Raw genomic sequence first — 27170 nt, forward strand, 5'->3', positions numbered from 1 at the left:
AAATAATTGAATTGATGGATTTAATGGTGTGGTTGGTTAGTGTTTTAGAATAAAAATAATAAAAATATGTTGGTTAAAATGATGAAAATAATGAAAAAATATAAAATACGAATATTATTAAAATAGTTTTGAAGTAGATTTTTATCTTTTTAAACAGAAGATATAATTAAATATATTTTTTTTATCTCAATTATTTTTGTTTTTTTATGTCTCGAGAGCATAATCAAATGTCATCTAAGTATGTGTAATATGATCAAAAGTAAGTTTTCAAAATTATTTTTATTATAAAAAATTCACATTTATATTTTTTAAAATAACTTTAAAATTTTCATAAATAAAATATCAACAAAAACATAATTTTACTAATTTTTTTCAACTTAAACACATTTTAAAAAACACTAAAACCATCATAATAACTTGCACGGTGCTTGAATCATTGATTATGGACGAGTGTTATATTACCAATCTCAACAATTGATAACGGCGCTCCATGTTCAACACTCCGCAAGCTTACAAGTGGACTGTTGTTATCACTTGGTGGAGCGGCATTATCATCTCCCATTTTTTACCGCCTATTATTATTTATCCCCAACAGTTACTCTATTGGAAAATTAATTTCTCCAATAATCATTCCTTAGAAGTGGGAGTCCAAAATAACTATTAAAGTTAGGGGGAGAAAAAAATCAAAAAATTGATTAGATCGAGAAAACCGGAAAAAAAAAACCGAAAAAACCGAACAAAATAAAAAACCGATTAAACCAATTAAAATTTTAAAAAAACCGGTCGGTTCGGTTTCGGTTTTATAGGAAAAAAACGGAAAAAACCAAAACGAACCGAAACCGAAAAAAAACCGAGCCAAAACCGGTTTGAACCGGTTTTTGCCCTAAAAAAACCGAACCAAAACCGGTCGGTTTGACCCGGTTTCGGTTTTTTAACAAAAAAATATTTGATTTGGTTATTTTTTTTTTATAAAAACCGAACCGAACTGAAAATAATCACCCCTAATTAAAGTAGGTTTACTCTTTATGAATTAAGATTACAAACCACTTCATAATTGTTAAATTTAGTCTAGCAAATGCATTAATCCAAAAAATTTAAGATTTAAAATTTAACTTGTATTAAAATCAGATAAGATATTAATATGATAAAATTTTGTTAATCCGACGTGTTTCTAATAATTCAAGTCAAATCAATATCAAGAAAAAAATATTATTATTATTTTAATAAAAATAACCACTCAATTTCCGGTTCAGCAGCAAGTATGTCTCTGACCTCAAATTTAGGTCGTTTAAGGAACGTTTGGGAACGCGGCTGCGGCTGCGTTCCCAAAAAATTTGAAATATTTTTTTTTTTTTTACTAAAATTTAATATGGTTTGTATGTTTTGAATCGTTTTGATGTTCTGATGTCAAAAATAATTTTTAAAAAATGAAAAAACATCATTGGCATGTATTTTGACACGAAAAGTTATTTAAAAAGTACCCGCAACCACACTGCCAAACATACTATAAGATTTTCCGATATCAATCCAATAAAAGGGGTCAATAGTTAGTTCTCGCCGGTACAACCCATCTCTATGAAAAAGTCCAAACCCATCCACTAGTGTGCTGAATTTGGGTTTCAATTTAGTAGCCTTCAAAACTGATATTGGGCTCAACAACTAGCAATTGAAGAAACTTTGTCAGAGAGTACAGTTCAGATTGGAAAGAACAGCAAAGCAAAAAAAAAAAAAATCCTTTTAAACCCTAAATTTGGAATTCATGGTCATCAATTTAATGGGCTAAGCATTAATTCAGACTTGATGGAAATTCTTGAAACGCTCGGATGAAAATAATTTGGTTGAATGAAACCACAATCCATAATTAAAGAAACACTAGTTTCTTCACTTTTTGATACTACAATTTTAGTTGAATGGACATATTGATTGGATATCTAAAGAAGATTCCTCTTTTTCACTTACAATTAATAAGGTCATGATTAGATCAAGTTTGATAAGGTTACTTTTTGATACTACATTTCGATGCTATAAGTTTTGTCGTTATTTGGTTCATTAAAAACTAATCTAGATTAAATAAATTTTATCAAATTAAAATTTGAGCTAATTTAGATAAAAATCCAATTTAAATCAAGTTTTAAATCTTAAATTTCTCTAGTTAACCCTCTAAATCAAACTGAATTTTATAAGAGTATACTTAGAAGTGTGATAAAAATTATTTTTTAAAATATTTTTTATTTAAAAATATATTAAAATAATATTTTTTTTCAAATGTTTTTTTTTTCATTTTGACACCAACAATTAAAACAATAAAAAATATTAATTTAAAGGTTTTTCAAAAATAAGTTAAGAATTTTTTTAAAAAATATGATTGGACCGTAATGCAAAATGGTTTCTGAGTATGATTAAGGCTGTGTTTGTTTACTTGCAACTCTTGCGTTTGCGGTGCAAAAATTACAGTAAGGTATTTGGTAACACACCAAACTGCGTTTTTTATTGTAGGGCCTACTAAAAAATTGAGTTTGAAACGCAGTTTTTGAGAAGCAGTTTTTACATGCTTTTGTAAAACTCTGTTTGTTTTTGCGTTTCAAAAGCGCTTTTGAAAAAATTTATTTTTTTAACTTCAAATTAATTTTTTTTTTGTGTTTTCAGATCATTTTGATACGCTGATATCAAAAATAATTTTTTAAAAATAAAAAAAAAATATTTTGATGCATTTCCAAGTAAAAAGCACTTTGAAAAGCAACCGCAACCATACAACTAACAAACATTTTATACATGTTTTTTGCTGCATATAAATCTCAACCATAATTTTTACCAAACACGTATCTAAATACAACTAGCCATACCTTTTTAAAACTTATTTTTTTTCAAGTCACAGCAATAAATACTACCTCAAAAATAAACACACTCTAAAAATGACCAATTTTATTTGGGCTCAATCTAACTGGTGCCAAGGTAAGGTGGCAATGGTTTTCGATTTTTGTAAGACAGGTATGTAAAATATTTTCTCCCATCCGCTCTATTGACAATCATAAGAACAAGAAACTTGATTGTTATGGTTTTTCATTTAAAAACAAATAAAAACTCGAAAACTGATTAACTTTTAAGAACCATAGGCTGATTTTGTATTATGAAACATTTTTTACTACATTATGCATCTACTGTAAAATATTTTCTGCCATTCCATCGTATCAAAGTGTTTCTGAGTGCTTCTCACGAGAGAAAAAAGGGTGTTTCTAAGTAGATTAATTACAAATTGTATAATATGTTTAATTTGAAATCAAGAATATATCCAATTGACAGTAGATTCAGCTGATTGTTTGCTCCACAGGAATTGCACACAGATGCATCATGAGTTTGAAGCCGCCTTCTTAGCAAATGATGCATTGAAATAATCTATAAGAACAAACTGTGTTCGAACAGAAAAAAGCTATGAGCTGAGGAGAAAAATGGTTAGGCCATTGTTTTCACAACTGTGTTCAAACAGGAAAAAGAACATTGAGAAGACATGGGGTTTCAAGCTTCATGTGCCTCTAGAGCCCTTCTTTTTGATGAAGTTGCTGTAATGCCACTGTTTTTGTAAAGCAAGGTGGTGCTGTCAAACTGTTGCATCTTGTCTCTCCACTTTGACCTACTCATGAGTTGTGATGCTATTTTGTGGTGGATTTGCATAGCTTGGCACCACACAAACAACAAAAAACAGCCAGTCGGCATTTCCTTGATGGGCAAACCTGGCCGCACTGGTTTGGCTTCTAGTGGAGCCAGGAATTTTGATTTTACAGCCTGTGGGGCGGCCCAGATTTCATTGGCTGGCTTTAATTTGTGATTTCTTTAGTCTCAGGAAACTATCTTAGCCTTGTTTGAATGCAATCTGGGACATAATTTCACAAAAAACTTGGTGAAAAATCAAAAAATGAAATCAAGATGGTATTGTCTTTTCTTAATCTTTAGATCAACCTGGAAAGTTATGGAGTACACTTAGGTTATGTGACATTAGGTCATTTGTAAAGTTGTGGACACAAACTTGGGCTTTAAGTTGGTTCTTTCCACCAAAGGCAGCACGACAATGGTAGAAAGTTGATTTAGAATGATTTGGCATCCATTTCGAGGGTTGTCACATCTCTCAACAACATGGCACAGTTTAAAGGTTACTCCAGCTATAGTTATATCCAAATAGCAACTTAAAACACGCTCAAGAAGACAAAACAAAACAAAACAAAATAACACAAGGGTATGCTTGAGAGTTGAAAATACTTTTTACTTAAAGATTATTGAAAAAAAATATTATTTTAAAGATTTTTCAATTAGAATTTTTATCCCCTTTCGTTGCAAGGAAAAAAAACCACCAATTGCAAGTTTGTGCTTCGAAGCAGCTCCTATAATCTATGATACTTTACAAAAATTAAATCTTTCTGAAGAATAAGACCTACCACAGACCAACAGCTAGCGTGTTGGCACAGATAAGTAATATCTCTGAAACCCTATTGGGTGTTAGTGGAGAATCTCGGTCAATGTACATTTCTTGAAGATTCAAAACTTTCTGCAAATGGAAAAAAAAGTTAAAAATACATTAGTCAAAGCTTCGGAGGTAACATGGTGTCTTTTAACAAAGTTGAAACCTTTTGCTTTCTCCTTTTTCCTTTGGCTTGCAATACTTCCTTAGCTAATCAGCAAAGGTGGTTGTAGCAAGACACTACAAACTTCAAAGTATATGTACAGAACTGCTTTTGTTAGCTGTGTGGAGATCAATATTGCTTGGGATCTATGTAAGAGTTGTGAAGCCAATTGTTTTTAAGGGAGATAAGAGATCCCGTCATGAACAAGCAGAAGGGATTAATTTGGACTGCAAAGAAATGAAAAGTAAGCAGATTCCACTGACAAAAAGGGTTGCATCGAAGGCCTCAAGAATGGTTTTCTCCCCCTTTAAATTGTGTCTATAATTCTTGTCCAGTCAGTACTGGCTGGTGACATGCCCTCTGTTATTCTTCTTTATTCCTGGCCACGAAATCATATCAAATTACCTTTAGGAAAGCAAAATTGTAAGGATGAATGGTCGAGTTGATTCAATACAAGGCAAGAACTGTAAGAAAAGGGTGCGTGGACAGAGTGGACCAAGCAAGCATAGGAAAATAAAGAAGTCTTTGGTTTGGTGACGACAAAGAAAAACCCATTCTTCCACTGGATTCTTCCCCCTCGTCTCCATTTGTTATTATTCTCTAGTCTCTTCACTTTGATGGGTGAGTGGGGGTCTACGCCATGGGTCTCTGCCATTCCTACACGTTGAAATTGGAGATTCTGTTGGGTCCATGACAAGGGAAAATTACGGTTTTGCCTTTGAGGCCCCCCGGCTTTCATTTACAGTTTGCCAAAAAGACGTGAAGTTGCTGAAAATGTGAGTAGCGAGTGCTCTTATCAAGTTATCATCAAAAGGGTATAGAAAGAGAGTATTAATTTTTGGACAAAATTTATGGTGAAATATACAACAAAAACTAATAATATAATAAGATTCCTCTGGGCATCAAAAGGGTGTAGAAAGAGAGTATTAATTTCTGGACAAAATTTATGGTGAAATATACAAGAAAAACTAATAATATAATAAGATTCCTCTGGGCAAGTACACGTCTTCCTTGTCCCTTGAGGCCCTTTTCCACCTCAGCCTCACATGCTGTGGTTTTTGGACAAAAAGATTTTTGCTGCATTTTGATTTGTGGGTTACACGCAATGCCACCATATACTTTTTGCACGACTCCCATACAGTTTCTCCTTTTAACTCATCTCCGCATCTAAAACCTTCCTTCCGAGAGAGAAAACACAAAATCACTTCCTTAAAGTGAACTTTTAGTCAAGGAAGATGGATCTTTCATTCCATAATATTGTAACTTTTATGTTTACATTCGATGAATCCAGATCTAACGAGCTCAAAACCTCCAATGAACCAAAAAATTAGGGCGGCGCAGCATATCTAGATTTATGTTTTTATCTTAGGCTAGAGTAATTCGCATGAGCCTAATACATTATTTATAGATTTTCAATATCTTCATGCCGGATTTTTTATTATTTTAAGTAAAATATAACTCAAAATATCATAAAAATAAAATAATTTTGAGCTATAAATACTTCATGAATCCTTCAAGCTTCAGGTTCAAAATCTTTTCATTCTCAATAGTTTTAACACATATATTTTTAGATTTTACATCTCTAAAATATTCTCAATAGCTATACCAAACACCTTGGCATATTAGACATTATGTACGTACTACTAACCACCTTAGTTTTTTTAAAAAAGTTAGACTGCTAAAATAAAAAAAAAATTAATAAATTAATTTAACTCATCATATTGTTTCTAAACTATATGAATATTCTAAAATATTTTGCTTTATATCTTGTATCATTCCTCCTCAAACCACATTTGTATTGTATTGGTTGCTCTCACCCTCTCAAATTATGCAAGGCCATGACTCTTTAAAAACAAAAAAGTGCGCAAGACATCATGATGAATATTAATTATTGTTTAAGCTAATAATAATAATATTATATTTATCAAAGGACCACTCAGCTAATAACCATCAGTCCATTCACCACATTATTGCTAAAATTAAGTTGTGAACGAACAAGGATGGTCTAAATAATGTGAACTCCTAGATATCACTTTGGAGAGACTTTGATATAACATTCAAGAATCACTTGATTTAGACGCAAAAACAAATAAAATCTTGCATTCTCAACATCACTGAGATCAATTAGCAACCTGTACATAAAATAGGAGGATGGATTCTGTATGTAGTCCAGCCCTCCTGCCCTTCCTTCGAGACCCAAAACTATCCTGTCCAAACTCTATAATCATAGGTGTTCAAGGCCAGATAATTAATCACTATAACCCCATTAATTAGTTTTGATTGAACAGCAATGATCGCTAGAAAACATTGCAAACTTGCAAATTATTGCTAGGTTTTGGTGGGTCTGAGGTCTTAACTGAAGGGTTGCGTGCAAAACTTGTTAGTAGCATGGTCACCGGCCTTTTTTGACCTTAAATGCCTACGTACAGCCTCCATTTTCCAAAAAGAAGCTCGTGAGAGACAACTAGTTGCAACGACACTGGTGGCTACGCAAATTGCAATAATCTTGTGGAAAATTGGCATGCTCGCAATGTGAATGTCACTAGCTCTTGTGGGGGAGAATTTCTAGGTCAAAGTTAAAACAAAGTTTTTAATGTTAAGAATTCAATGGCATATGTAATTGTCACAGCGGGATCTCTTGTTGGATTGCGAGACAACTTGCATAGCAGCCTATCCCTTTCGCGTTCCATGCAAAAATCTTGTTGATTGATCGATCGATCATACATGTCACTGTCAGTCTTTGTAGTATCTTTCTCTCCTGGCATGAAGGTTTTTTTTTTCTTTAAATTTTCTACCTACAAATCGGAGATTAAAGGAAGAAAAAAGGGTTATGATGAGTAGAGGAGGAAAAAAGAAGAGGGTTCCATCGACCATGATGGAGCATGCACGAAGCCACATGCATGTTTCTGTCTTTTGATTGCCCAAATCCAGAAAACGGTAGGCTTGTGGAGTAGCCGCCTCAGTGTAGTCTTGTAGCCCCCTGTTTTGGTGGGAGATGGCACATTAACGGTGCGCTTGGAATCGTAGCGGCAGTTTATTTTAAAAAACAATAAATGAAAATATTATTATTATTATTATTATTATTATTATTATTATTTAAACTTATTTTTATATCAAAATGATAAAAAAAAATGCAAAAACATATTAATTCTAAAAATAATTTAAATTTTATAAAACACGATTTCTAGGTAAAAACAAACAATTCTTAATTAAGAGTATATTTTACAGTGCAATTAAAATATTGTTTGTTAATAAAAATTAAAATTATTTTGTTTAAATTATTTTTTAAATTGTTATAATGTGTTAATATCAGAAATAAATTTTAAAAAATTAAAAAATATTATTTTAATATATTTTATAAAAAAACCTTTTAAAAAACAACTTTAATGAGATTTAAGTATTGCCTAGAAAGGTACTTGAGGTCGTGGCCTAACGATCCTGGCATGGAATTCCTTGCCTCTAGATCCAGGTTTGACCCTCTATGTACACGTCTGTCACCCTGTGGTGCTTTATTTATTTACTGGGTTTGCAGGGTATTTATTGGGTCCAGAAACTAGTCGTAGTATGCGTAAGCTGACCCGGACAACCCGGGGTTATAAAAATAAAAAAGTATTGCCTAGAAAGCAATTTTTCCTATATAAAAATAAAAACGTGCAAGTGGTAACCAATTTCTTTTGACTTCGTGCTTGTGCTTGTGCTGCTCTGTAAAGTAAAAACGTGCCTGTGCTTGCCAAAGAAGAAAGACCATGGCATGTACTTTGAAAAGTGGATTGAAAGTTTCTAAAAGACTTCACTTCTATAATTAATTTAACCTCCTAACTAAGTTGTTGTTGTAAGAACTAAAGAATCTTGTAAATATTTCCACAATAAAAACAAGAATATATTTAAGAAAAAGGATGAATAATTAATATCTCACATTTTTTAAGGGATGATTGATCCATCTATCTTCATTTATCAGGTATTTTCTTTTTTCACTATTATATGCCATTTATATATTCATATTTTATCTTGTATGTCCATTTACTATTTTTTATATAAATTTTTTATATTATTTTCTAACATTATTTTTCAAGACTCAATAATTATTATTTTTAAATAAAAAAAACTTTAAAACACCAAAATAAGGATGCAAAGTTGGAGGTGTTTTTTTTTTTGGGGCTATGAAAAGATATATGGTTATACGTTCCCTGTGACGGTGGTGGGCTATATATGTTGGTCATTTTATTACAATAATTAATAGGTTGTAATAAATTATACAACAACTATTGGAATAATTAAGATTTTTAGCACGTATGGTCTTTGCTCTATGCATAACCTATGACTGTTTTCTCTTGATTATATTAATTAATTAATTAATTACCTGATTTCCTCTATCTCTTAAGGTTCTAGCAGTAATTTACAGTCTATTTGACGGTGACAGCGTGGTTGAAGTTATTTTGTAAAGTATTTTTATTTTAAAATATATTAAAATAATATTTTTTTTATATTAACATATATAAACTATAAAAAAATACTTAAAAATATGATTAGATAATAATACCAAATAGTCCAAGTGAAAGGCTGCTTCCATAGCAATCACTAGCTACATGTTTAATTTATTACTTTGTTGTTTTACAATTATTGTAGGTTATAATGACTTCTTCTCTTTCACATTAAGAGCCTGCCTAATTGAGGATTGGTTTTAAAGATATTTTCTTTAAGAAAACGACACCTTGATAGAGATTATAATAAATTAAGTAAAAAACCAAAAGAAATAAACATTCAAATTCAGATTTATTGTATTTTTATGGTGTTGATCATTGATGGGGTTAAGATTTAAATTATGGTGGGATCAGATTAAATTAATTTGTTTATACATTCATGATATCTTACAAAACTATCTAATATAATTTATTGTTTAACCACATGTTATAATTTAATTTTATATTATATTAGTTGATATATACGCAAGTTGTCTCGGATATTTACGTTAATAAAAAAAATTATAGTTTTAGTGTGTTAAAAATAAGAAAATTAAACATGTCAAGAAATCAGCATATTAAATATTGTAATTATTTTTCATTAATTAATCAAAACTTTATTTGACTTAGATGTGAAAGTGAAGCATTTATAGAATGGTTTCAATAACGTAAATGCTATCTGTAAATTTATTTTTTTCAATTTAGTACATATTATTGTTTAAATAAAAAACTAAATAGTTTTGTTATAGTTCTTTTTTCACTTATAAATGATTTGTTACACATCAAATGAGAAAAATAAAACAATCCATATATATATATATATATGAAATTTTATTCTATGATACATTAATTTGAAGGGGCTAATTTATAATTTCTATGGATATAATAATTGAATCGCCTATACAACTATGGGTCAATTATTATGCTTAATTTCCTCGAGGATCAGCCGCCGTTAAAAAATTAGTAATAATATTCTATCTCTATTTTTCGATATATAGCAAATTCTTGATAAAACTTTATCACCAACGTGCTCGATTTGTCGGCGATATAAATTATTAATAAAATGATGTTTACTCGCCGATAAAATATTCATATTCATAGCGTCTTTTAATTTTCGTGAGAAAAAAAAATCCTCCGGCCGCTATCAACACTTATTTGAAAATATGGTTATAATTATTTTTTAAAATATTTTTTATTTAAAAATATATTAAAATAATATTTTTTTTATTTTTAAAAAATTATTTTTAATATCTACACATTAAAATAATTTAAATACATCAACAATATATTAATTTAAAACAAATAAAAAAAATTTAAATTTTTTTTAAAATACAAAACAAACAGGACTTAAAACAAATCACCTCTGTCAATTAATATTATCACAAAACCAAAGACAACGCACACGCCAAAAATTCGAATAATAATTTGGCTAAGTGACAAATCAAACACAACTCAGAGCCACTTAAATAACTTGCAATTCAAGGAATTTTTGCTCTCAGAAAATCCTAGTGATATTTTATAGACGCTGCTAGCCTAGCTAGATCACTTTACCATGTGATGCATTCATATAATTTAGATTTGAAAATAAATTAATTGTTTTTATGCAGATCTGTGTTCTACATGTGTTTTGTCTTTCATTGTGGAATATTTTTTTAATTTTTAGATTTGATTAATTAAAAACTGAAATTACATATATTCTTCAATTTAAAATGAAATAATATAAATGAGGGTGTCCACCTCTTAGACGGTTGAGAGGAGATAAAGAAGACAAATCTCTTTATTTTTTTTAATTCTAGAATGTATTTTTTATTTATTTAATCCTTTATTGGTATTTTTTTCATCATTTTTTTTTAAATAATAGTCTTAAAATAAAAAGAAATTAGCAAAAGCATCCACCATTATAAGCAAAAGGTGTGGAAGGACAGAAAGAAAGTAGGTATTCACTTTATATATATATTAGACAAAAAAATAATAATATATATATATATATATATATATATATACAGCAAAAGGAAAAGGCCAAAATCCACCAAACAGAAAAGCTAAAAAGAGAAAACCGACCAACCAAAATAAAATAAACCAGAAACATTAAAAAAATAAAAAAAGAGAGTAAATTTTCCCGGTTATATATGAATTTAACGTTCATTAGAGGGAGCATGCTATAAATGGTTGAAGAGGGCCAGACCACAAACCACCAGAGTCATACCTGTCAAAAAGATTAGACAAACCTTCTATTCTTAGACCACCCCTTTAACATTTTCAGATTTCCTTGTCTCCTCGAGAAAGATTTTATTTATCATTCCATTTTATTCCTAAATTCTTGTTTCTTGAATCTCTCCTTCTCTCTTTCTTGATCCTCCACATCTTTTATGGTTTTGTAACAGCCATTTTAGCTTGTGGGGTGTCAAGAACTTACCACTTTATGTGCATATATGATCATGTGTTCATGTTCATGTTAGAATCTTGAGTTTTCTTAGTATTGTTCAAGGTTTTATTAGTTTTGAGTTCGAAAGAAAGAGAAAGAGAGAGATGGAACAGAAGCATATGTTGTTGTCTGCTTTGAGTGTTGGCGTCGGGGTCGGTATGGGGCTAGGATTGGCATCTGGACAAAAAGTGAGTAGGTGGGCTGGTGGAAATGGTTCAATAGATGGTGTCACGGTTGAGCAGATTGAGCAAGAGTTGATGAGGCAGGTTCTTGATGGAAGAGAGAGCGAGGTCACATTTGATGAGTTCCCTTACTATCTCAGGCAAGATAATGTTTTTTTATTCTCTGGTCACTTTGATGACTTTTATCACGTTGTTGGTTGTATCATATGGTCCGTTTTATTTCTGCTGATATGGGCATTTTGAAGATCTTGAGAAAGAAAGTCTACTTTTTTTCTTTGTCCAAAACTACAGAAATCATGGGGTTTTGTGTTGATTCTGTGTATCCACCACATATGGGGTATAGGTTCTTTTATTATCATCATCTGGAAATTGAATCCTCTGACATGGTGAAAATCCCCTGGACATGATTATGATAATCATGTATATTTTATTAAATTGTTTTCTTTTTTGAGTTTTAGTTGATTAATGACATCTTGTCATTTTGATAGATTCTCACCCTATATAGATTTTGAATGATCTCTGCTCCTTCAACAACTGAATTGGATTTCCCTCTTTCTGGACAGGGTAGCCTTGTATAAGTTCAACATGTACAGTTGTATATAGGGGAAGTTTACTCATCCATAGATTTCATAATGGCAAGTCATGAATTTATGTAATCTCAGTAATATTTATCGAAGTACGAGGATGATTCTAGTTCAACATGTCAATAGTTTTCATGTCCTAGGTTATTGATACCAAGCCTGCCAGTTCTCTTCTGTTTTTCACTGGTATTGCTGGATTTTTTTTAGTCTTTGTGACAGCTATTAGGCATCATCTTATTATTGGTGGATCCATGTCCTGTTTCTGGAATACTCAAGCGGGAATTGTTGAATTTGAGAAAGGTTTATCTGGATGAATTGCTATTACTACCCTCTTCATGGATTATTGGAGATGATGGGACTTGAATCATATAGTTGGATCAAGACTTCAATTATGTAAAGCTTGAGAATCTTTTCTTGGATTGTTGGGGATGATGGAAACTAAATCATATTGTTTTGCCCAGAGCCCAGGTTGACATGTCTATGAAGTGATCCCTCTGCAGCATTAGTTTAGATGGTGCTACAACATATATTCTGGAATGCATTCTTGTGGAAGATTTTTAATAATCAATCCATTTTTACGTTCTCACTTTTTTTTGTGGCCAATCACAGTGAGAAAATCCGGATGCTATTAACAAGTGCGGCATTTGTTCATTTAAAGCATGCTGACTTCTCCAAGCACACCCGGAACCTTTCTCCCGCCAGTAGAACAATTTTGCTCTCAGGACCTGCTGGTAAGCCATAGGAATATGTTTTGTGATTTTAACTTGAATATTATGTTTTCAAGATCACATTGTGACCTAATCTCTTGCAATTTTAATTTTTTGAAGAGTTTTATCACCAAATGCTTGCAAAGGCTTTAGCACATAACTTTGAATCAAAGTTGCTGTTGTTGGATGTTCATGACTTTTCCATAAAGGTGACTATGAACAATTTTTTTTTCAAACCTTCACTCCATGTTGCCTTTGGATAGTACTTATATTCTTCATGTTATCTTTACTGCAGATGCAAAGCAAATATGGATGCATTAAAAAAGAACCCGTAAGCTTTCTCTTGCTTGTGCTGATGAATTGAGCATTCTGTTGCTGTTGAATCTGAAATTTAATGCATTATTTCATATTTTATATCAGTCAAGTGGTCGAAACTAAGCACGAAGACCTGTTTAATGACATACATTTGATGAGTGGAGTTGATTTAATTGTTCTTACACTTTGAATGTAAATAGCCTCGTTCATTATTCAGTTAGAGAAGTGCAGATAGCCTCACATCCTGATATGGTTGAGTATCCTGATTTTTTTGCTTATTTTTGTAGTCTTTCACAAGTTCCATTTCCGGGTTCACTTTGGAACGAATGTCCTCTTTGTTTGGTTCTTTCTCAATCCTTTCTACAAAGGAAGAAACAAGGTATTCACAAGCACTCCCACTCCCCTCAGTTTATTATCCCTTTGCAGTAATCATAAGGCTTGGATGAGTTCAGTCAATCTTATGTGGTGGTTAGATGGAAGATCTCACAGGGATTGAATTTGTTTTGGTTCTAACCCCATGTCTTCATGTACTGCAGGGGTATGGAAGGGTCAAACAATCCTCCCAAACTTCGCAGAAATGCCTCCACTGCATCTGATATGAGTAGTATTTCTTCACAATCCGCTTCTACAAATCCAGGTTATACATCAGAATTCAGTCATCTACATAGCTGAACTGATTACTATAAAAATTGTGATATATATGTTTGGTAGTTAATTTATTGAAGTTTGACTATCAGAAAGTTCATTGCAACGAAGTGAGCTTCCTTGAAGAGATAGTGATGCAGGAAATGAATCCATATTTCTCCGTCACTACCTCGAAATGTACAGATTTACAAAACTCAGTACAATTATTAGATCACATCAAATGAAAAGATTCTCACCTGAAACTTTATCACTAAGTTACTGTTTCGAATACTTTCTGTGCCTCAGTTCTTTTTGGTTTCGGGATAAGAAATGTTAAGTTAAATGGCTTTGTCCTATTTACTGGGTTTCATCCCGTGAAATGTTAGCCTTGCAAGCACATAGCACTGTTTTTTGTGGTTTTCTTGTCCTATTTTTGAATCCACAAACTTTAGCTTCTTCATTTCTTGATTTGATTCCAAGCATTATTATTGGTAGCAATTTGTTATTATCTGACATAGCTCCTACATGACTAAATATTTAATAATTATGAAGAAATCAATTCTGATTCATTTATAACGCGTAGTTTTCTCATTGATCATCTTCTAGTTTTCGTATGTATGTTAGGTTGGTTGTAGTAATCTGCATATTTTAATCTGCTATTGTACTCACTGCTTCTTGGGATTCTTTTGTTTTACAGCTCCTCTCAAGCACTCCAGCAGTTGGTGTTTTGATGAGAAACTCTTTCTGCAATCACTTTATCAGGTAAAATAATATCATCCCCATTAAGTTGTTTGGTCTTCCTGTACTCGTGAATTTGTTGTAGTTGATATTAAATAATTTATCAGTCCCTAGCTGGTGATGCTGTTACTTGTTGAAGTTTACTTTTCCTTCTTAAGAGCAGACAATTCTACAGCTTTGCTATTTACCAGTTGGTTGAGAGTTTCTGCTGTATATATAGCTATATATTAAAATGTAAAATAAAATTTGATTTTCAGCATGAGCATTATTTTGCTGCATGATTCTTAATATCATGTTAATAGTCAAGATGTTATTCTTTCAGGTGTTGGCTTCAGTATCGGAGAGAAATTCCATCATTTTATACCTTAGGGATGCCGAGAAGATTCTTCTTCAATCACAAAGGATGTACACCTTGTTTGAAAAAATGTTGAAGAAGCTCTCAGGTAATGTGTTGATACTTGGTTCCCGGATGTTGGACCAAGAAGATGATTGCAGAGAAGTGGATGAGAGGCTAGCTCTGTTATTCCCATACAACATTGAGATCAAACCACCAGAAGATGAGACCCACCTTGTCAGCTGGAAAGCCCAACTGGAAGAGGACATGAAGAAGATTCAGATTCAAGATACCAAAAACCACATTGCAGAGGTGCTTGCAGCAAATGATATCGAATGCGATGATTTTAGTTCTATTTGCCATGCAGACACAATGGTTCTTAGCAACTATATTGAAGAAATTGTAGTATCAGCAATATCCTATCATCTGATGAATAATAAGGATCCAGAATACCGAAATGGAAAGCTTGTTATATCATCTAAGAGGTGGATACTGTTTTTTTTTTTTTTTTTTTGGTTATATCCTCTGGGAAAATAGTAGAAAACAATCTCTTACTTACAATTCTGTCTCTGGAGCAGCTTGTCACATGGATTGAGTATATTCCAAGAAGGTAAAAGTGATGGGAAAGATACTTTAAAACTAGAGACTAATGCCGAAGCTGGCAAGGTTGGTTCTGTACCTGAATTGTCTATAACACAATAAGCTCTACACTACAGAAGTAAGGTTTGTGTTATTAACTTTCATATTTTGACATTTTTGGTCAATTGTAGGAAACTGAAGGGGAAGAGGCTGTTGGTGCCAAGAATGATATTAAAAGTGAAACAGAAAAATCTGTAACTGGAGCCAAGAAGGACAGCGAGAATCAGCCTAAAACCCCTGTAAGTCAAGACCCTTGATATTTTAGACAAGAGCGGTCAATGTTATTTTGTTTGTCTTACTGATGAATTTCCATTATTTCCTGCAGGAAGTACCTCCTGACAATGAATTTGAGAAACGAATCAGACCAGAGGTTATCCCCGCAAATGAGATTGGAGTAACATTTGCAGATATTGGTGCCTTGGATGAAACCAAAGAATCACTCCAGGAGCTTGTCATGCTGCCTCTTCGGAGGCCGGATCTCTTCAATGGTGGGCTTCTCAAGCCCTGTAGAGGTATATTGCTGTTTGGACCTCCGGGAACAGGAAAAACAATGCTGGCAAAAGCCATAGCCAAAGAAGCTGGAGCAAGTTTCATAAATGTCTCGATGTCTACCATTACTTCAAAATGGTTTGGTGAAGATGAGAAGAATGTCCGAGCTCTATTCACACTTGCTGCAAAGGTTTCCCCAACTATCATATTTGTGGACGAAGTTGATAGCATGCTAGGGCAGCGGACTAGGGTTGGTGAGCATGAGGCCATGCGGAAGATTAAGAATGAGTTTATGACTCACTGGGATGGTCTGATGACAAAACCTGGCGAGCGTATTCTTGTCCTTGCAGCAACCAACAGGCCATTTGACCTTGATGAAGCAATTATCAGGCGGTTTGAGCGCAGGTGCGTTTTATTTCTTCTGTTTTCTCTAATTGTTTTATTGACCATCATCATCACTCAGCATACCTGGTCCATGATAACAAGCAGTCCACTATAATTTGTCATCATCTTTTCTGAACATTCTTCTTGAGTGATTCTGCTCCCAGTATAGCCTTAAGCAATTTCCTTCTTTTTTACCTTCTGTCTTGACCACTTCAAGGAACCTTCTCAAGTATCTTTTGCTTCCATCATGGTTTTCAGTTGTGAGCTTTAATGTCCCCGCTCCATTAATAATTTCCACCCCCTATGAATCCACCATATACTATCTAGATGATCTTATTTGATTTTGATCCTCTTGAGTAGTTTTATTGGAGTTTTTTGAACCTTGCTGGAGGAGAAACATTCAAGGATAGACTCACTAAAATATTGACATGCTTCATAATGTGTTTGCTAACTGCAATGTGTTTTGTGTCGGGCAGAATTATGGTCGGTCTTCCATCTATTGAGAGCAGGGAAAGGATTTTAAAAACTCTTCTGTCAAAAGAAAAAACAGAAGGCTTAGACTTCAAAGAGCTTGCAACCATGACAGAAGGATATAGTGGAAGTGATCTTAAGGTTTGTTATTTCTGTTTCTCTGTTTTCCAGAACATTTATAGCATCCATCAATGATATTCACAATGGACTAATTAGCTCATGATATTGATTGATTACTATAAACAGAACTTGTGTGTCACAGCAGCATATCGACCAGTCAGAGAGCTTTTACAGCAGGAGCGAGTGAAGGATAAGGTAAGCCCGTTCTTGCATGTTATAGATGTATTTTCATTTTTCTTATTGAAATTAGTCCTTGCTGATACTTTTCTTGGTTTTTTGCTTCCATCAATCTCTCTAAAGGAAAAGAAGCAGAAAGCCGAAGAAGGCACAAGCTCTGAAGATGCTGCAGATACAAAGGAAGAAGGCACAAGCTCTGAAGATGCTGCAGATAAAAAGGAAGAAGGCAAAGAGGAAAGCGTAATCATTCTAAGGCCATTAAACATGGATGATATGAGACAGGCAAAGAATCAGGTAAGCTTACATGAATTTCCTTTTGATTTGGATTTGGATTGCTTCTTTTACTCTCAATCCATCAGCAAATAGTCTTTTCAAATTCAAATTCTTCTGTCACCAGAGTCTCATTCCATCTTCGACTTATGGTCCATAACTTATGATTTAAAATGCAAGTAGCTGGCACTAGACTAGAGTTAATATTCTATGGTTAGCAGCACTATTTCATTGAAGAAAGACATCCTCAACTAGTTAAGTAGCCCTGCTTTCTTTGTAGTGTGATTTGAACCAACGCCCATCTTGATGATTTGGTTCTGCAACATGGAAGTAAAAGAAATCTAGAATCTTGTGTTCTGTCCAGGGATGTTTCTAACTTAATAATGTATGCAGGTTGCTGCAAGTTTTGCAACTGAGGGTTCGGTAATGAATGAGCTGAAGCAATGGAATGAGTTGTATGGTGAAGGGGGTTCAAGGAAGAAGCAGCAGTTGACTTACTTCCTCTAGATTTTATAAAGCGATCACCCTATCATTAGTAACATTCTTTGAAAGTGGGAGGTTATGGAAGCTTTTCCCTGCAAGTAAAACATGGTTGTCACAAGCATACAACAGAGCGGCATTGAACGGAATGCAGAATGCCTTGACACCATTTCCTGAAATTGAAATGGCGAAGGAGTTTATGTTAGGGTGTTATATATACTTTCATTTCTGTCTGGAACGTGCAGATGGGGTGAAAGAATGTTACTTCTCAGTATTTTTTTAGGCCATTCTGCAAACAATTGCCACCACATTTTTAGTATTGTAATGATGTTATGTCTGCGTGGTACTTGAAAATGCTTATGGGTTTGTGGAATTTGAGAGGGAGCTATATTGAGTTTGTTAGATAGTTTGTAGTCTATGAACATAGAATTTGTAAATTAGTCTTTGTGAAAAATAATATATATATTTTTTACTCTTGTAGCTTTGTTCTGTTTTTTTTTACATGTGCTCCTGATGATTCAGAATTCTATTTTACCAGAAAAGAAAACCTAAATGGACTGTTAACGTCCATCTGCACAAGCTGCACCCTTTCTGCAATTTGTACTGCACACAATGTAAATGAAAGTGTGAAACGTGCCATGAAAGCATTTCTAACTAAAACACAAGTAGCCAAATTCGACTTGCAAGTCTAGCTCATCTCCATGCTGTGCATTTTCCTGTTATCAGGAGATATTGACTTGGCATGATGTAGATTTTTTTTTAACATGAAACAACTTTGGTTGAAGCTTAAATGGGATATTATATTTATTTCTGGGTGTGGTGTGATGCAATATACATTTTGCTGAATTTAAAAGTGTTTAATTAATAATATTTTGAATAAGTTCTCTTATAAACTTTCTTTTAAAATCTTGGTTAAGAAAGAGCTACAATTCTTAGTGTTTCTAAGATATATTTTCAAACTCTAAAAGCTATTATAGTACCAATCAAACATTGGTCATTAGAATCCAGAGAGATAGTTCAACTAGTCAGGTTTTAGATTTGTTCCCTAATGATCACGAGTTTGAGTCTTTTTAAAGCCACTGAAAGCTTACATAATCGTTAATTTCAAGATTCGTGAGATTAATCGAGATACACACAAATTAGCCCGAATATCTAAATTAATCAAGAAAAAAACATTGATCATTAGTAACATCAAAGTCTAAAATACAGATATAGAGTGACAAAACTGAATGTCAGTAAGAAAAAATAATTAAAAGAAGAAAGCAAAACTGAGGTATGAACTGTAGCTTCAATGGCGTGTCAAAAGGAACGCAGAATAAGGAGATGTGGCAGTCCACCTAAATACCTTAAGCGGTTTCTATTCAGGTTTTAAGTTTTGTTTTGAAGAAATAGATAATATCTAAAAGATGTAAGTTTTTTTATTCCTCTATTTTTGGACGTATTTGAAAGGGTAATAATAATTGTTTTTTAAAGTATTTTTTATTTAAAAATACATCAAATAATATATTTTTTTTATTTTTTAAAAATTATTTTTGATATCAGCACATCAAAATAATTTAAAAATACTAAAAAAATATTAATTTAAAATTAAAAAAAATTAAAAAAATTAATTTTTTTTCAAAAACACTTTTAAAATATATAATCAAACAGGCTCTAGTGTTCGGTAGTATTTAATATCACGGTAATGATTGCTTTTTAAAGTATTTTTCGTTTGAAAATATATTAAAATAATATTTTTAATTTTTTTCTATAAACACATCAAAACAATCCAAAAACACCAAGAAATTTAATTCAAAGCAAAAAAAAATTTAATTTTTTTAAAAAGCTCAACACGACAAAAACAAACAAAACATTTATTTGACACTATAGTAACTTCTGTACTTCAAAGTTTTTTAAAATTATTTTTCACTTGAAAAAATATTAAATAAATATTTTTGTAGTTATTTTTCAATAATATTAATATGTTTATATTAAAAATTAAAAAATATAAAAATATATTTTTTTAATATATTTTTAATTAATAAATATTTTTTAAAAATATCTTACTACACATTATCAAACAATAATCTAATTGCTATATACAAATATATATTCACTATCAAAAACGCAGTTGAGGTTGGAAATATCTTCAGAAAAGAATATAGATTAATATTTTGAACTTTAGATAAGGCCATTTTCAATAGAATACCTCTTTCATATTTGTCTATTATAATTTCTAACAAGATTTTTTCTGCTTAGAAATCAATTTTCCTAGTGAAATTAGACTTAAAAAGAAAATAATAATAATAATAATATACTACTTTTCTTTTCATGTACGGTGAATAGAGAAACCGCAAAACCGACAGCAGGCTGCTAGTTGCCTTTAACTCATCCCTTCTTCCTCCCAAAATTCGGTCTCTGCTCCCACTTTTTTTCATCACAATCTCGAAAATGTCAGACCAAGTGGAAAGATACCAAATTCTTGGTTACAAGGAGGCTCTAACAAGAACCCACCATTACCCTGTAGCTTGTAAAGAACTAAGCTTGATTCTACGAGAAGCTTATAGCAAACTCCCCAAGAATCTTCAATCTCTCGTCTTTCAAGACACCCTTTCTTCCTTCAAACTCCTTCCTCAGTAAGTCTTTCAATTTCTTGTTTGCTTGTCATCTTTGTTGTTGTTTTTGTGAATTGTTAGGACCCTTTTTGTAATTTTGATGGATTTGATTGAATCAAGAATTGGTTAAAGAAACATGCTTTTTATTGATCTTGATTTTTGGGGTTTTGAAAACGAAACTGAATAAGAATATGCTGCTCCAATTTTAATGTTTGTACAAGAATTCATTTCTGTAATTGAAATTGGATGGTATTGTTGAACAGTTGATTGCGTTGGTGATAATTGAATGAAAGCAATTACCCAATTTCACGGCTTTTGATATATGGCCAATGAGACAATTTGGGTTTCTTGCACTAATTACTATGGATTATTGTTCTTGTCAAACTTCTCATGATTGTTTTGTTGGTATTTTTAATCTTAGAATGTGGACAAACAATGCTGTTTCAGCAGCGCATCTCCTAGTTCAGAGTGCTGAGGCTACATTGCCCAAGCAGAAGAAGAATGTTGCTACAAAAGAATTCAAACAAGCAATGGTTGCTTCTAAAAGGCGTGGTAAAGCGTGTCGGATGCAAGAATGTTAGTAGTACTACTATAATTTAGAGAATTTATAGTCTTATGTTAGAACGTTTGGTGTGCCATGTAATTTATGACTATGGTTTTATGGGTAATTTCAGGTCATACTGAATTGACACAGGATGTTCTTGTAGACATCTTCAGTTTGCTCGACACACGGTCATTGGTTTCTGCCTCACTAGTCTCCCGGTAATGAAATTACAAACCAAATCATCTAGTTTTTAGTTGCTTTCCTGATTGCTCTAGTGCATAACAGATTATCTTGGGTTCCTTGAGTATTATTCCCTGAGCAGTTAATTCTTCGTTTGAGTTTAATGTTTCTTCTTGCTTTTTGTGAAGATCATGGAATGCTGCAGCTTGTAATAACCATCTGTGGCAATCCCTATATGCCACGATTTTTGCAAGTGACCATAATTCCTCGAATGCTAAGGATTTGCTGAATGGCAGGCGAGGTGAGGATAATAAGGATAACAACAGTGTTGATTGGAGAGAGGCCTTTAAAAGAGCATATATAGGTATGCTTATCTACTGAATATAATTGTTTCTGTTAGTTTCTCCCTAAGATTCATTTCTCATTAATATTGTTGTCTGGATTTCAGACAATTCATCGAAGAGACTAACAACTAGTAGAGGCTACTGTTTGTACTGTGATATGATAGTGTGGCTTGATGGCCTGAAATGTGGTAGTGGAAAATGCGGACCGCAGCCTAAAATGCAGCCAATTGTTCCCAAATCATCTGAGCAGGTATAGTCTTTATGTGGATGCTGTGTTCTTTTAGGTTGTGGGGATGGTGGGAGGGTTCTGTCGATTCAATTATCATCACAAACCTTGTTTTGTCCCCGACCTGACTGAAGCACTTTCCTAAAATTTTGTACTTTTTGACTAACATTCTCCTATGCGCTCATGATTTTTAGGTTGTTGAGTATCTATTAGATGGCTCTTCATCTATGATGTCCTCGGACAGTGATAGTGACTTGGATGATTGCTTTGATGAATGGTACATTCCCAAGTTATGGGCACACCCACTGAATCAGTACAGGCCAGGATAAAAACTTACTTAGGAACAAAGCATGGATTGTTTCATCCCTTTCAGCAGGGACTCAGAATCATTTATTAGTTGTAGAATGTCTTACAAGAACGTTATCTATCCATTGAATGTCTTTATCATGAGAACACCGAAGGAGATAACTCGTAGATTGTATGTATATATATGTTTGTTGTGGAATTTAACGCCTCTTAATGGGAATGGTCCCATTTTTTTGTGATATACATGCGAGGATCATTGCAGCTGAATGGAGCACATCTGAATGTGAAATTGCGTCTTGCTCATGAAATGAAATAGGATTATGAGTTACCGCTTTCGAAGACTGGGAAGATGTTTTTGCCTGGTTACAAAAATCCTACCATGCAATTAATAATGAGAAGTACTTTTGTGTATGTACACTAGATCAAAAGGAGAAGCAATTTTATTTGTATTTATGCATTATAGAAAACTCTACACGATCTGGGGTTTTTACAGTGCTTTTTATCAATTTAGTTCTCAAATCTTGTCTCTTCAAATTCAATGTTCAAATTTATGATCGATTTGTTAAAAACTTTTAAGGAGAAACAAAATTAAGACAAAGGGGACTTAGTATGAAACAAGAAGAAAACAGGTGACAACAATTTCAAGAATGGAGCGAGAAGTTCACTTGGGTCCTCTCATTTTTTAAATGATAATTTTTCAGTCTTTCAATATTTTAAAAATTAAATTGTGATGTAAAACTTTATTTTTTTATTTTTTAGATTATGATTTCAGAAAGTAGAGAAAGTGGTGGTCAGATTCCGATAATAGAAAAAGTTTTTGGCTAACATTGATTCTGGCCACACAAAAAATTAATTTTGATGTTAACGAATTTTATTTAATAAAAAAAGTTTTATTTAGATTTTTTTTTTCCTTTCCATTACTTGAGATAATAGACCTAAGCGTGCAAGCCTTGGTTGAAAAGTCTATATGTATAGGTTTTTTTTATCTATTTTTTTATTTTTTTATTTCAATTTTATTCTTTAAAATTTCTTTTCTAATGTTAGGAGGGATTCTTTATAAGTAGCCCTACTTAACTTTTTTTTCTCTCATTTGATTTCATTCAATTAATTTTCTATAAATGTTTGTTTTATTATCATTTTATTATATAATACATTGGAAATAACATTATTAAATATAATTAAGTCTGTTATCAATGATATTAAATATCAACATTCATATCTATCTCTCCAAAGGCAGGAATCGCTTTATTTTTTTCCTTCTCCAAAATGGAATGTAAAATAATTTGTAATAGAGTTAAAATCTAGCATGAATATGCTGATGAAAAACACTACTGGAATGACACAATGAACAATGTTAAAATCGACAACACTGATAAGATCAAACATCAACACAATTGACAACAAGGGCTGGCTGATGATAAGTCTAGACTCGTAACTTGTAACCCCTCAAAACCTAACCATGAAAGAATGGAATTGACCATTTATGAGAGTCAAAATTCAACCCAGTGAACACTAGAGCTGGTCTCTCTCTCCCTCTCTCTAATCCTTCTTCTCTCCCTTCAATGCCCCCTTTGGAATTTTGCTTAAATATTTTTCATCGAACACTGCATACTGCTTCTTGATCTCAATCCATGCCTTTTCAGAATATGCATCAACCTGGTCCTCGTGCTTCTCATACAGCACTGGCACGGTGTGCAGCAAAACAAAGGCTGTTTCGAAGAAATCAAGTAAAAATCAGTCTGTCAATAAAAATCCATCTAGCATCTTAATAGAAAGTAATGGACATCTGAATCTCTTACATATGTAGAGCAAGGTCAGGATGTTAATGCAACTCCCAATAAGTGACAGAACCCACAAGCCAGCAATTACCTGACAGCCAAATGAGCAACAACTGATCAATGGTGCTATAAACCCAGCATAGGTTGGCACATATAAGGATGCATCATTGCAACTTTGATGCATTAACATGCCAATGAAACAGTAGAAATCACCAAGGAGTTAACAAATACAATCAATAAGAGACGGCATTCCCCAGCCAAAGATCAAACGCTATACCAACGATAGGAAGAGATCACTTACAGCAAGAACCTTCTTCAAATCTCTCCCAGATGCAATATCACGCAGGACAGCAAATCCTCGGTTGATTTCAATTCTCAGCACAGAAGCAACTTCACGAACACATTTTTCAGGAAGCACAACTTCAGGGATTTTAGGCGGGGGCCTAATGCATAAAAAAAATTGAAAATCAACACCATAAGAAGAATAACACATCACCAAATCCGAAGTGACATAAAGAGTATCTAAAAATCCTTACTTGTTCAAGAAATCGGATGTATTGGACCACAGGAAAAGAACAGCCAGAGAAAATATTGATAAATAGCAAACTAAAGTTATTAAATGATATCCAAGCAATTCAAATAGAACCCAGACTGTAGTTGCACCACCAAGCACCCCAGCAGAGATTTTCGTGTTCCTCCACAGGAAAACGTCAGCAGCTGCAAGAAACCAAAAAAAAAACCATCTGTTAGGGAAAAACAAACAGTTTCAAGAACAGAAATCAATCATTCTTCTGCATTTCCATGTCCCATCTAACAAAAACAAATGTATCCCAAATTTGCTTCCCTAGTCACCAATACAATACAATGCTCAATCATATAAAGGTGGAAATGCAGAAATTTCTTCTTCTCTATTTTCGAATAACAAATAAAAAAAAGATACAGAATCCAGTGATCCAATGCTACCATCTTCAAGCAACAAACAGATATCTCTATCAGATAACAGAAACAAAGAACAAAGAAGGGTTCTCTTCCATTTTCTCTAAAAGGGTGTTTGGGAGTGTGGTAGTGGTTGCTTTTCAAATAGCTTTTCGTGCCGAAATACATGCCAATGATGTTTTTTTATTTTTTAAAAATCATTTTTGATATCAGCACATCAAAACGATCCAAAAGGTACAAACCGCACTCAATTTTAGCAAAAAAAAAAAATTTGAAATTCGCCGAAAAACAGGTTGAACAGCAGAGCCAAACGCTCCCTAAATATTTATTCCATGGTTTCGTAAATCAAATCTTTGAAACAATCCCAAGAAAAAAATGCCATTTAATGCTAATTTCTACTAAAGAAAGCAGCAATATTTAAACTTTGAATCAAAGAATTAAAAACACAAGTATTTTTTATAATATATTCCATAAAATAAATAAATGAAAGAGAGAATGTCAGTGTTTGTTTACGTTTTCCACCGCCTAATACTTTGTGGACGGGTTTCTCTCTACCAAAAAGCCGAAAGATTTTCGATTTAACAGCATCAAACTTTTCGTTGTCGGAATCAGACGACGAAGATGAATCATGACCGTTGATCTTCTCTGTTATCTTATCCACCAGTGATTCAGCCGCTGATTCACGCTGCCCTTCGTGCTCCGCCATGGATGGATCTTTGAGTGTATGTGTGTGCTCGTTTTTTTGCATGTGATTATGTATATATATACTGTTTTCCAAGTTTTTGAGTTTTATTATGAGAGTGAGATCTGAGCCACACACTTTTTTTGTGTGTGAGTAATGGATGGAGAGGTGGAATCTGGACCGTTGAGAGGTGTGGGAAGTCCGAGGCTGAGGTTTGGAGAATGAACCTGCTGCTTGATTTGGAAAATAACGGAAACGGAGAGAAATTTGGAAGTGTCACGTGGGGAAATGTTCTGCATGTTATTTCCTTGTTTGATGCAATAATCACAGCTTTCAGTTTCGGTTCAGAAACAAATTCAGAAAAGGTTATTAAATTATTTAATTAATTTACAGATCATGATATCAATACAGGTTTATTACCTTAATCAATTATGTAATTTTTATTTTAAAAAATAAATTAGCATTAATAAATCAAGTTTAATCAAGTTATTAAAAAACTGATTAAATCAAACTCCTAGTTTTACAAGTAAATTTATTTTTTAACTCAATTCAAAATTTACCTTTAAATTATGTATTTTTTTAATCATCTTATTGAACCTGGTAAAATTTAATAACTATGGTAATAAATATTTGATTTTTTAAGACATTCCCTATTTATCTAGAGTGAACAAGGAAACCTAGGCTTAATTTGGAAGGTGTTCTACAAGGTGAAAAAAAAAAAGTTGACAATTGTAACATATTTATGACTTTGAGATGTTTTTAAGGTTGTCTTGTTTTCAATTGTATCAATAAAAAAAATAATATTATTTTCAATCCTTCCATTTATATTAAATTAAAATGATTGTATTTATTTGTAAAACATAAATTTCCATTAATCTAAAGGAAATAAAAATATTTTTATTTTCTTAATATTATAAAAAAAAACTAGATTGTATTTATTTGTAAAACATAAAGTTCCATTATATTAGTAATCTAAGTTTCTAACACTTACATATACTATTTCCTCTTTTTTTTCGGATGCCTGTATATAATTAAACTTATAAGGCAGATTATGCAGCACTGGGAAATGAACACGTAAGAAATTAAAAAAAAATGCTTGCCAAATAATATTTGAACTTTTAATATGTTACCTTCATTTAAATTAATTGATCAAATTCGCCAATTGGACTGTGATGCCAGTGGCAGCAATAAGCTGTCACGGTGTCCACATCGCATGCTCCTCTCGATTATTTTTTTATTCTAGCATGCTAAAAAAAATTGATAAAATAATCTAGTGCGAAACATATTTAAAAAAATATTATACTTTTACAAAGTTGAATGTAATATATGTGATTTGATATAAAAAAAAAGAAGACAGAGAGAAAAAAATTATAGAAGCACACCAAAACTTCGATGATGATGTCATTAGTATTATTGAAAAGACATCGATTAGACGATTCCAACGACATCAAAAAAGGTCACAAACGGTGACCGCAGTGGGCCATACCAGCGACCCAATGACAAGTAAACCTCAACATCTTTGGACGGCTCGTATGATCCAATTCGTCCATCGTTTGTGATCTTTTCTAGTG

At 32.6% G+C, this 27170-nt stretch overlaps 3 protein-coding genes across 4 annotated transcripts; 2 read left to right on the forward strand and 1 right to left on the reverse strand.

Annotated features, from left to right (window-relative positions):
- The first annotated feature begins 11230 nt into the window (after positions 1-11230).
- On the forward strand, positions 11231-18485 carry LOC7489792 (uncharacterized). Its single transcript, XM_024582633.2, has 15 exons — positions 11231-11820; positions 12871-12992; positions 13089-13177; positions 13264-13299; positions 13571-13662; positions 13820-13920; positions 14605-14669; positions 14968-15464; positions 15558-15645; positions 15750-15857; positions 15944-16512; positions 16968-17103; positions 17209-17277; positions 17383-17553; positions 17923-18485. The coding sequence occupies exons 1-15, from the start codon at positions 11603-11605 to the stop codon at positions 18034-18036; spliced, it is 2475 nt and encodes an 824-aa protein (XP_024438401.1). The 5' UTR covers positions 11231-11602; the 3' UTR covers positions 18037-18485.
- Positions 18486-20315: 1830 nt separating this feature from the next.
- On the forward strand, positions 20316-22470 carry LOC7485200 (F-box protein At5g52880). 2 transcript variants are annotated; one of them, XM_006376548.3, is made up of 6 exons: positions 20316-20624; positions 21025-21179; positions 21278-21365; positions 21516-21691; positions 21836-21921; positions 22092-22470. In XM_006376548.3, the coding sequence occupies exons 1-6, from the start codon at positions 20440-20442 to the stop codon at positions 22224-22226; spliced, it is 825 nt and encodes a 274-aa protein (XP_006376610.1). In that variant the 5' UTR covers positions 20316-20439; the 3' UTR covers positions 22227-22470. The 2 variants fall into 2 exon arrangements, with proteins under 2 accessions (XP_006376610.1, XP_002318351.1); XM_002318315.4 differs by having other exon boundaries at positions 20317-20624; positions 21776-21921.
- Positions 22471-23423: 953 nt separating this feature from the next.
- On the reverse strand, positions 23424-25665 carry LOC7489790 (reticulon-like protein B5). The gene is made up of 5 exons (XM_024581757.2): positions 25431-25665; positions 24518-24698; positions 24283-24424; positions 24003-24072; positions 23424-23912 (listed from the first exon to the last, which is right to left on the reverse strand). Exons 1-5 carry the CDS (start codon positions 25663-25665, stop codon positions 23743-23745), a joined length of 798 nt encoding a protein of 265 aa, XP_024437525.2. The 3' UTR covers positions 23424-23742.
- Positions 25666-27170: the final 1505 nt, after the last annotated feature.

Source organism: Populus trichocarpa, chromosome 12, assembly GCF_000002775.5.
Source record: "Populus trichocarpa isolate Nisqually-1 chromosome 12, P.trichocarpa_v4.1, whole genome shotgun sequence".
Taxonomy (NCBI): Eukaryota; Viridiplantae; Streptophyta; class Magnoliopsida; order Malpighiales; family Salicaceae; genus Populus; species Populus trichocarpa.